Source organism: Protomyctophum bolini (genome assembly GCF_963924005.1).
Source record: "Protomyctophum bolini genome assembly, chromosome: 22".
Classification (NCBI taxonomy): Eukaryota; Metazoa; Chordata; class Actinopteri; order Myctophiformes; family Myctophidae; genus Protomyctophum; species Protomyctophum bolini.
Genome location: NC_137883.1, coordinates 35344495 through 35355546, shown reverse-complemented (window position 1 = coordinate 35355546; position 11052 = coordinate 35344495). Strand labels below are relative to the sequence as shown.

Sequence of the window (11052 nt, the reverse complement as noted above, 5' to 3'; positions counted from 1 at the left end):
TGTCAAATTTTATTTGATTAATGAATTGTTGAACCGTATTTAGGAACACTCCAAAAGTAAGTGTATTTGTGGGTTTTTAGGTGTCAATGCGTGCACTGGGCTTTGAAGTGAAGAAAGTGGATGTTTTGAAGATACTGAAGGACTATGATAGAGAAGGAAATGGAAAAATATCATTTGAAGACTTCAGTGAAGTTGGTAAGTGAAGTTCTGCGTCGATTAATTTAGTTTGTATTACTACTAACTAGGCTATCTGGGCTACCCAGCGTTGTCTGGTTTGTTGCGTGTGGACTGGAGGGGAGGCAGACTTTTACACTTGCAAAAAAGAAAATGACAACTATCGCCCACTCGTATACTGTCACAATTGGCCTGTCTATTCATTTGGACAGTTTTTACATAATATGCAATTGTGTGTGACTGTGAGTTTGGGTCTGCAATAAAGACATTCATCCAATATCACCATATCATCCAACCTTAATTTCCTTAAATGGGCATATTGGTCCACAGTACAGACACACAATGACACAAGACAGACCCACAGAAAGGCAACCTCAGCTTTGTTATTACTTGCGCAGTGTAATCGGCTGTGTTGTGAGCGGCTGGTATGTTGTATGTATGTCGGGGTAAGAATGGTGGTCCCTTATTGGCTATTGATGGTGACGTAACTAAGGTATTGGTATGAGGTCAGCAGTTGTAATAGACATTAATTAGTAGCAGTACTTGCGCGCTCTGCTTGCTGTATGGCCTACTTATGCGCAAGTTGGCACCTCGACAAAGTGCATTTCTAGTTATTAATTTTGTATGTTTTACAAAACTTTACGCGCTGGTTTGGGGTCACACAGTCACAGATCGCATCCTGGAGCGGGACCCCAAGGAGGAGGTGCTGAAGGCCTTCAAGCTGTTTGACGACGACGAGTCTGGGAAGATCAGCGTCAGGAACCTGAGACGGGTGGCCCGGGAGCTGGGAGAGAACATCACGGACGAGGAGCTGCGCAGCATGATAGACGAGTTCGACACGGACGGAGACGGAGAGAGTAGGTTCACCACCACTGTGTCACGCTGTTCACGTCCAGTTCAATACCTGACGGAGAGAGTAGGTTCACCACCACTGTGTCACGCTGTTCACGTCCAGTTCAATACCTGACGGAGAGAGTAGGTTCACCACCACTGTGTCACGCTGTTCACGTCCAGTTCAATACCTGACGGAGAGAGTAGGTTCACCACCACTGTGTCACGCTGTTCACGTCCAGTTCAATACCTGACGGAGAGAGTAGGTTCACCACCACTGTGTCACGCTGTTCACGTCCAGTTCAATACCTGACGGAGAGAGTAGGTTCACCACCACTGTGTCACGCTGTTCACGTCCAGTTCAATACCTGACGGAGAGAGTAGGTTCACCACCACTGTGTCACGCTGTTCACATCCAGTTCAATACCGACGGAGAGAGTAGGTTCACCACCACTGTGTCACGCTGTTCACATCCAGTTCAATACCGACGGAGAGAGTAGGTTCACCACCACTGTGTCACGCTGTTCACATCCAGTTCAATACCGACGGAGAGAGTAGGTTCACCACCACTGTGTCACGCTGTTCACGTCCAGTTCAATACCTGACGGAGAGAGTAGGTTCACCACCACTGTGTCACGCTGTTCACATCCAGTTCAATACCGACGGAGAGAGTAGGTTCACCACCACTGTGTCACGCTGTTCACATCCAGTTCAATACCGACGGAGAGAGTAGGTTCACCACCACTGTGTCACGCTGTTCACATCCAGTTCAATACCGACGGAGAGAGTAGGTTCACCACCACTGTGTCACGCTGTTCACGTCCAGTTCAATACCTGACGGAGAGAGTAGGTTCACCACCACTGTGTCACGCTGTTCACATCCAGTTCAATACCTGACGGAGAGAGTAGGTTCACCACCACTGTGTCACGCTGTTCACGTCCAGTTCAATACCTGACGGAGAGAGTAGGTTCACCACCACTGTGTCACGCTGTTCACGTCCAGTTCAATACCGACGGAGAGAGTAGGTTCACCACCACTGTGTCACGCTGTTCACGTCCAGTTCAATACCGACGGAGAGAGTAGGTTCACCACCACTGTGTCACGCTGTTCACGTCCAGTTCAATACCTGACGGAGAGAGTAGGTTCACCACCACTGTGTCACGCTGTTCACGTCCAGTTCAATACCGACGGAGAGAGTAGGTTCACCACCACTGTGTCACGCTGTTCACGTCCAGTTCAATACCTGACGGAGAGAGTAGGTTCACCACCACTGTGTCACGCTGTTCACGTCCAGTTCAATACCGACGGAGAGAGTAGGTTCACCACCACTGTGTCACGCTGTTCACGTCCAGTTCAATACCTGACGGAGAGAGTAGGTTCACCACCACTGTGTCACGCTGTTCACGTCCAGTTCAATACCGACGGAGAGAGTAGGTTCACCACCACTGTGTCACGCTGTTCACGTCCAGTTCAATACCTGACGGAGAGAGTAGGTTCACCACCACTGTGTCACGCTGTTCACGTCCAGTTCAATACCTGACGGAGAGAGTAGGTTCACCACCACTGTGTCACGCTGTTCACGTCCAGTTCAATACCTGACGGAGAGAGTAGGTTCACCACCACTGTGTCACGCTGTTCACGTCCAGTTCAATACCTGACGGAGAGAGTAGGTTCACCACCACTGTGTCACGCTGTTCACGTCCAGCCATTGCCGACCTTTATGACAGAGTACCGAAGTCCTGACTGATGTACTGTAAGGTCGTCGAGGCTAGGGCAAGTGCTACGGCTACTGTTAAAAGGCAAACACACGCACGCAGGCATGCACGTGCACACGAGTGAGAGGGAGGAATGCTGCCGCACACATAGCAGTCTTATCCCCCATTTGACTATTTCATGCGGAAAAACTGTGGGAAAATTATGGGCAAAAATTACGAAACTCGCAATTATGGCCAAGTAATTGCGAGTTTGAAGTGGATGGGTTGCACGCTTCTTGAGATATACAAGTCGTACGCACTCAGAGATTTGTGGAATTTATAGATGGATTAGAGTCTTGTGATTGTGAAATCCTAGAGGCGCTCTCACTGTTGCATTCTCACATAGCAGAAAACCACCATGGTCTATTAATACACACACACACACACACACGCACACACACACGCACACACGCACACACACGCAGGCAGCTAGCTTGCTGCTGAAACATTAGTTATACTGCACTTTTGTATTAAATAATGGCATTAACCCATTCTGACCTGAGATCAGATTCTAAAAATGTCTTCTACATCCTGACAGTTTTCATTCTGACCTGAGATCAGATTAAAAAAATGTCAGTCGCTCTTCAATTTTTCAAAAATAGCAGACCTACAAGCTCGTAGCGCGCCACTCGGTGGCGCGCTATGAGCTTGTAGGTCTGCTATTTTTCAATAGCTAAAGCATAACATGATGCTAACACCAAAATGGGTGCCCGGTCAGAATGGGTTAATGTGGCGCAAAATTTCAAAAGTGTGTGTGTGTGTGTGTGTGTGTGTGTGTGTGTGTGTGTGTGTGTGTGTGTGTGTGTGTGTGTGTGTGTGTGTGTGTGTGTGTGTGTCAGCATCCTTTGTATATTTCATGGATTGAACTGAACCTTTTTCACAATGTGAATTAAATGTTAAATCCTCGTTTCTACTCGGTCATCATGAAGTGTTGGATCATGACCGCAAGTGGCCGAAATGAGTTGTCTCAGACGGGTGGCTGGCCTCTCCTCTCCCATGGAGATAAACTGTGAAATCTTTGAATTTGTAAATAATTCTATTTCCCAAAAAAAAAACAGCTGATCTATAGTCTCTCACACATTTCGCACATTTGACTGGCACTGGCCTCACGATCCCGCCTAGTGTAACGAGAGGGACTGGGTTATGATTTGGGGGGGGGGGGGACCTTGACCTTGACGGTGACATGAGAACATAATTATGTGAGAGACACAACATTAACTCACATGTGTGTTGCTTGCTGTGTGTGTTGCAGTAAACCAGGAGGAGTTTCTGTCCATCATGACCGGAGACTCTTGATGGCGCTGAGACTGGACCGCTGTGAGACTGGACTGGACCGCTGTGAGACTGGACTGGACTGGACTGCTGTGAGACTGGACTGGACCGCTGCGCTGGAGTGGAGTCTGTCCACGTGTGGGAGATCCTTTAGGGTCATTTGACGATGGAGGGCTCGTCTCAGGACGACCTAGAGAGAGAACCATTCCAGTCACTCAGCGATTCCCAGTCTAAACGGTCCAATTCCTTTAGCGCTTACGTTTTAACTTATTTCCTAGAGGGGAGTTCTGAACGGACCATTACAGGCCTGTAACTCTGAGACTGTACAAATGTACATTTGTACACTGTAAAGGTGGTTGCACACTGGATTCGTTTTTCGGGTTTTTAGCTGTGTTTTTTTCGTCATTTTTTCCGAAAAACCCCTCCAGTGTGCAACCACCTTTTACGATGGTCTTTGAAATGTAAAAGTTTATTGTATTTGTATATCGCGACGCGAAGTCCACAACACATACAGTACATACTAGCTCTGACAGTCAGTGTGACAAAACCAGGTTCCTGGTTCGTCCTCGACGTTGGATCGGGTTTCCAACTTTGTCCTCAGTGGTAAAACATTTTCCATGGACAGAAATTACCTGGAGGTTGGATTTACAGTATTTGCCTGATTTTATACATAACACGTACGTGGATTTTCTTTAAAAAAGAAAAAGGCAGACCTAGAAAGGTCCCAGTTTTCAGGGTTAAAGGGGTTGGGTGCTATAAAGTGATAGGTTTTCATGTTTTAAACAGCACATGTTTTGTTATAAAGTTAAAGGTTCAGTAACGGGGATTTGTCTCTCCAGCTCTTTTAATACAAAATAAAATCAATATTCAGGACCGGATACCAATTTTATCAGGTCAGGAGAGAGAACGCCACAAAGATCATTTCATCAGCTTCACTTTTATATTTTCCGTTTCCAATAGAGCGTCGCAGTCGCGCCCCCTTTCATGACAACGCCAGGCCCAGGAAATAATTCCCAATGCATTTTTCCCATAGACATTTCAAAAAGTATTTATTTAAAGATCTTTTTAAAGCGTCGTACAAAGCCAACTGGAGTTGTGACAAATCATGACGACAAACAATATTTGGGACCGAACAAATAATGACTGTTTTTTTTCCTTCTTTCTAATTATTTGTTCGGCCCAAAAAATTGTGTTTGTTGTCATGATTTGTCACAACTAGAGTTGGCTTTGTACGAGGCTTAAAAGGTCTTTAAATAAATACTTTCTGAAAAGTCTATGAGGAAAATGAACAGGGAGTTATTTTCCGGGTCTCTCGAGGGGGCGGGACTGCGACGCTCTATTGTGACTGGTCTTTTTACTTTTATGCTCGGCCTAACCTGATTGGATCAAATGTATATTTTATATATTTTTTAAAATATACATTATTTTCTGGTTAATACAGAGCTGGAGAGACGGGAAGACCCGTGTTACTGAACAACCACTATAACGATGATTATTACTCTTTATACTGATTTATATTTGCACTCGTACTTGAACAAAAGAGATATCAAAGAGATATCACCCACAGCCCCACCCCTCCTTTAAGAGAGAACAATACTTGAGAACTTCAGTGGAAGATCAAATGTGTCTGTAGAGGGGGTAGTATTTCTTATGTGGTTGTTGAAGTTGTCTATAGAGTATTATATTTTAACAGAGAGTTGCATTGTGCTCATTGTTGTGTTCATGTTTATTTTTCACTATAGATTAAAATGTGTTTTATATTGATGCTCTACAAGTTCAACTACATTGTTGGTGTAACATTTAACGTGATCCGTTTGTCAAATTGAAACAATTTATTTAATTACATTGTTGTGTGGGTGATTCTGCTTTGCATAATATTAAAGTTATATATTAAGAAAATAAATACAATGGTTTGCCATGGGATAAACCACATCTGTCATTAATTATACATTGTTTTTGTACTTTTCCAACTGATTAGCTATTAATAATTGTGTTCACAGACTTCACACCAGTGTTGATTTAGTTGACTGACAAAAACTAAATAAAAACTAGGCCATTATGACTAAAACTATGTCATAATCATGGTCACGCTGCAACGCGTTGTGGACTTCGGCTAATTTCAGAGTGCAAGCAAGTGTAAAATGTGCTATTAAAAATTCAATTTTGTCGACAAAAAAACAACTAGATTTAGTCAACTAAACAGTAAACAGTAAAACATTTCAGATGACAAAAATGTGACAATGTAAAAATAAATAAATTAAGTTTTATTCCAAAGGCTATGACTAAACTTAAAATCTAAATTTGCTGTTAAAAGCAACACTCATTCACACCCTTTGGTCCACCTGTTGATTTGTGCTGCACCTCATTTAGCCACTAGAGGGGGACATTGCCATTGCTATTATATTCAAAATCAGACACGCTGATATCCTGCTAACACTAAAACATTCCAGCCTTCCAGGTGATTAAAATGTGACCAAGACTGAATGAAAACTATTCAATAGACTATGACTAAAACTTAAATAACAAGTTTAAGCCTGCCTGAGACCTGCCCAGGCAGGCAGGGAGTCAGTGGAACCACTAGACTACACCATACATGGGCAACTGGCAGCCCCCACCTACATGTCCAAACATGCAAACATTTAATTAAAGCCTCTTTAATTACTTCAGTCTATATTTTGCTAGCTTTTTATAGTATTACAATGACTGTTAGCTTTTTTATGTCCAATGTATTTGTATTTAGTTCATAAAGTTAACATAACTTTTCAGCATTCCAATTCAAACATAGCTGATCTACAAAAGCTCAAAATGCATCTGCGCCAGTAATATGCAAATATGTGGCCCTCTGCCTCTGGTTGAGTGTGGAACTATAGTGGCCCTCATGGTGTGAGTGGAAATACAGTGGCCCTCTGGAGTGAGTGTGTGGAACTATAGTGGCCCTCTGGAGTGAGTATGGAACTATAGTGGCCCTCTGGAGTGAGTGTGGAACTATAGTGGCCCTCTGGAGTGAGTATGGAACTATAGTGGCCCTCATGGTGTGAGTGGAAATACAGTGGCCCTCCGGAGTGAGTATGGAACTATAGTGGCCCTCTGGAGTGAGTGTGGAACTATAGTGGCCCTCATGGTGTGAGTGGAAATACAGTGGCCCTCTGGAGTGAGTGTGTGGAACTATAGTGGCCCTCTGGAGTGAGTGTGTGGAACTATAGTGGCCCTCCGGAGTGAGTGTGGAACTATAGTGGCCCTCATGGTGTGAGTGTGGAAATATAGTGGCCCTCCGGAGTGAGTATGGAACTATAGTGGCCCTCTGGAGTGAGTGTGGAACTATAGTGGCCCTCTGGAGTGAGTGTGGAACTATAGTGGCCCTCTGGAGTGAGTGTGGAACTATAGTGGCCCTCTGGAGTGAGTGTGGAACTATAGTGGCCCTCTGGAGTGAGTGTGGAACTATAGTGGCCCTCTGGAGTGAGTGTGTGGAACTATAGTGGCCCTCCGGAGTGAGTGTGGAACTATAGTGGCCCTCTGGAGTGAGTGTGGAACTATAGTGGCCCTCATGGTGTGAGTGTGGAAATATAGTGGCCCTCCGGAGTGAGTATGGAACTATAGTGGCCCTCTGGAGTGAGTGTGGAACTATAGTGGCCCTCTGGAGTGAGTGTGGAACTATAGTGGCCCTCATGGTGTGAGTGTGGAAATATAGTGGCCCTCCGGAGTGAGTATGGAACTATAGTGGCCCTCTGGAGTGAGTATGGAACTATAGTGGCCCTCTGGAGTGAGTACTGGAACTATAGTGGCCCTCTGGAGTGAGTGTGGAACTATAGTGGCCCTCTGGAGTGAGTGTGGAACTATAGTGGCCCTCATAGTGTGAGTGTGGAAATATAGTGGCCCTCCGGAGTGAGTATGGAACTATAGTGGCCCTCTGGAGTGAGTGTGGAACTATAGTGGCCCTCTGGAGTGAGTATGGAACTATAGTGGCTCTCTGGAGTGAGTGTGGAACTATAGTGGCCCTCTGGAGTGAGTATGGAACTATAGTTGCCCTCTGGAGTGAGTATGGAACTATAGTGGCTCTCTGGAGTGAGTGTGGAACTATAGTGGCCCTCTGGAGTGAGTGTGGAACTATAGTGGCCCTCTGGAGTGAGTGTGGAACTATAGTGGCCCTCTGGAGTGAGTGTGGAACTATAGTGGCCCTCTGGAGTGAGTGTGGAACTATAGTGGCCCTCTGGAGTGAGTGTGGAACTATAGTGGCCCTCTGGAGTGAGTGTGGAACTATAGTGGCCCTCTGGAGTGAGTATGGAACTATAGTGGCCCTCTGGAGTGAGTGTGGAACTATAGTGGCCCTCTGGAGTGAGTGTGGAACTATAGTGGCCCTCTGGAGTGAGTATGGAACTATAGTGGCTCTCTGGAGTGAGTGTGGAACTATAGTGGCCCTCTGGAGTGAGTATGGAACTATAGTTGCCCTCTGGAGTGAGTATGGAACTATAGTGGCTCTCTGGAGTGAGTGTGGAACTATAGTGGCCCTCTGGAGTGAGTGTGGAACTATAGTGGCCCTCTGGAGTGAGTGTGGAACTATAGTGGCCCTCTGGAGTGAGTGTGGAACTATAGTGGCCCTCTGGAGTGAGTGTGGAACTATAGTGGCCCTCTGGAGTGAGTGTGGAACTATAGTGGCCCTCTGGAGTGAGTGTGGAACTATAGTGGCCCTCTGGAGTGAGTATGGAACTATAGTGGCCCTCTGGAGTGAGTGTGGAACTATAGTGGCCCTCTGGAGTGAGTATGGAACTATAGTGGCTCTCTGGAGTGAGTGTGGAACTATAGTGGCCCTCTGGAGTGAGTGTGGAACTATAGTGGCCCTCTGGAGTGAGTGTGGAACTATAGTGGCCCTCTGGAGTGAGTGTGGAACTATAGTGGCCCTCTGGAGTGAGTGTGGAACTATAGTGGCCCTCTGGAGTGAGTGTGGAACTATAGTGGCCCTCTGGAGTGAGTATGGAACTATAGTGGCCCTCTGGAGTGAGTATGGAACTATAGTGGCCCTCTGGAGTGAGTGTGGAACTATAGTGGCCCTCTGGAGTGAGTGTGGAACTATAGTGGCCCTCTGGAGTGAGTATGGAACTATAGTGGCCCTCTGGAGTGAGTGTGGAACTATAGTGGCCCTCTGGAGTGAGTGTGTGGAACTATAGTGGCTCTCTGGAGTGAGTATGGAACTATAGTGGAGTGTGGCTCTCTCCATTGTCAAAGTTGCCCATCCCTGCACTAGACCACAGCTGAGAGGTGGGGGGGGGGGGGGGGGGGTCCAGTCCAGCCCAGCCCAGCATAAAGCCCAGCTGAGACTACTTTAGGGGGAACCAACTGTAGGGGTCGACCGACACCAGCAGCCAGTGAGCGAGCAGCGAGTGTTTGTTGGCCTTGCACTGGACAGGAGCAACATGCTCAGCTGTCATTCTCTAGGTCCAGCATGCAGCAGCGCATCCCCCCCCCCCCCCCCACAGTCCACAAATAAAGATGCCCTACTTCCACCCCCCCCCCGCCCCCCCCCCACACACATCCACCCGCCCGGTTACAACCTTACCGTCGCCCCCGTGCGGTACACACATACACATAATCCACCATACTCTCTCTCTCTCTCTCTCTCTCTGTAATCATCTGTGTTGATGAGAACTATAAATACATGTGTCTGGCAACTCTCCCCCCCCCCCTCCCCCCCCCACCTCAGCTCCCATTGGTTGCTGGATGTAGGTATGCTATGGCATATGTTAGAGTCTTCATTTTGGGGGGGGGGGGGGGGGATGGGAATGAAGCAAGATTTCTTACTGATGTCTTTCTTTACGGTGTGTGTGTGTGTGTGTGTGTGTGTGTGTGTGTGTGTGTGTGTGTGTGTGTGTGTGTGTGTGTGTGTGGAGTCATTTGTATAGTTTAAATAAAGCAGTGGTTTGTTTTTCAACCCTTTTTGTATCAATTAAGGCCCCATTCTTTCTTTATTGGGCATTTGAGTCACTATACTATACGGACCACCGTTTGGTGACATTTAGCCTCTCAGACCCATTTGAGTCACTATACTATACGGACCACCGTTTGATGACATTTAGCCTCTCAGACCCATTTGAGTCACTATACTATACGGACCACCGTTTGATGACATTTAGCCTCTCAGACCCATTTGAGTCACTATACTATACGGACCACCGTTTGATGACATTTAGCCTCTCAGACCCATTTGAGTCACTATACTATACGGACCACCGTTTGATGACATTTAGCCTCTCAGACCCATTTGAGTCACTATACTATACGGACCACCGTTTGATGACATTTAGCCTCTCAGACCCCAACAAACTAAAGAATGTTTTGTTGGATGTGATTTTGTCCACAATTCCTCCATGCTGTATTGATGTTGGTACGATAGGATAGATAACAATTATACTAGGCCTATACATTCTCTAATTCTGTAGACTTCTTGTAAATTAATAAGACGTTTAACAATAATTTTACTCTTGAGACCGTATGAATGAAATGTTTCATTTTTACGCTCTCAAGAGTTAAAGATCTCTAAGGGTCCATTTGGTTACCAACTCTCCATCACCACTGACTGGAACCTCCTCAAGGACCAAACCCACTGTATTTACACATTCAGGACGGGAACCCCTTTTGGTGTTTTAAGCATTATGTTATGCTTTAGCTGTTGGGGAAAATATCAGATCTACAAGCTCATAGGGCGGCACTCTGTGCCTCAAATCGTTGAATATATATATTCTTTCTTTCAGAGCGAACGTTTTTAACTCTAATCTTTGCTTCTGGGGGGGTCCCTGGAACTACATATTTTTAAATGAGGGTCGGCGGCCAATTACATATAATTTTTGGGGTCCTTGACATGAAATATTTTGAAAACCACTGACATAGAAACATGAAGTTTTTCAGAAAACTGTCAGGATTTAGAAGACATTTAGTAGAATCGTCCTCAGGTCTAAATGGGTTCGATGCGGTTGTGGGATGCTACAGATACCGATTAGTTTGGTAGTAAAACCAAACAGGGCGACGCCA

General features: G+C 45.9%; 1 protein-coding gene across 1 annotated transcript in view; it reads left to right on the top strand.

Annotated features, from left to right (window-relative positions):
• cetn3 (centrin 3) overlaps positions 1-5925 on the top strand; it is a 7922-nt gene extending 1997 nt beyond the window's left edge. The window contains exons 3-5 of the mRNA XM_080755734.1: positions 81-195; positions 840-1031; positions 4013-5925. Coding sequence (XP_080611860.1) covers positions 81-195; positions 840-1031; positions 4013-4056 — 351 coding nt within the window. The 3' untranslated portion in view covers positions 4057-5925. The remainder of the gene's footprint in view (positions 1-80; positions 196-839; positions 1032-4012) is intronic.
• The last annotated feature ends 5127 nt before the right edge of the window (positions 5926-11052 follow it).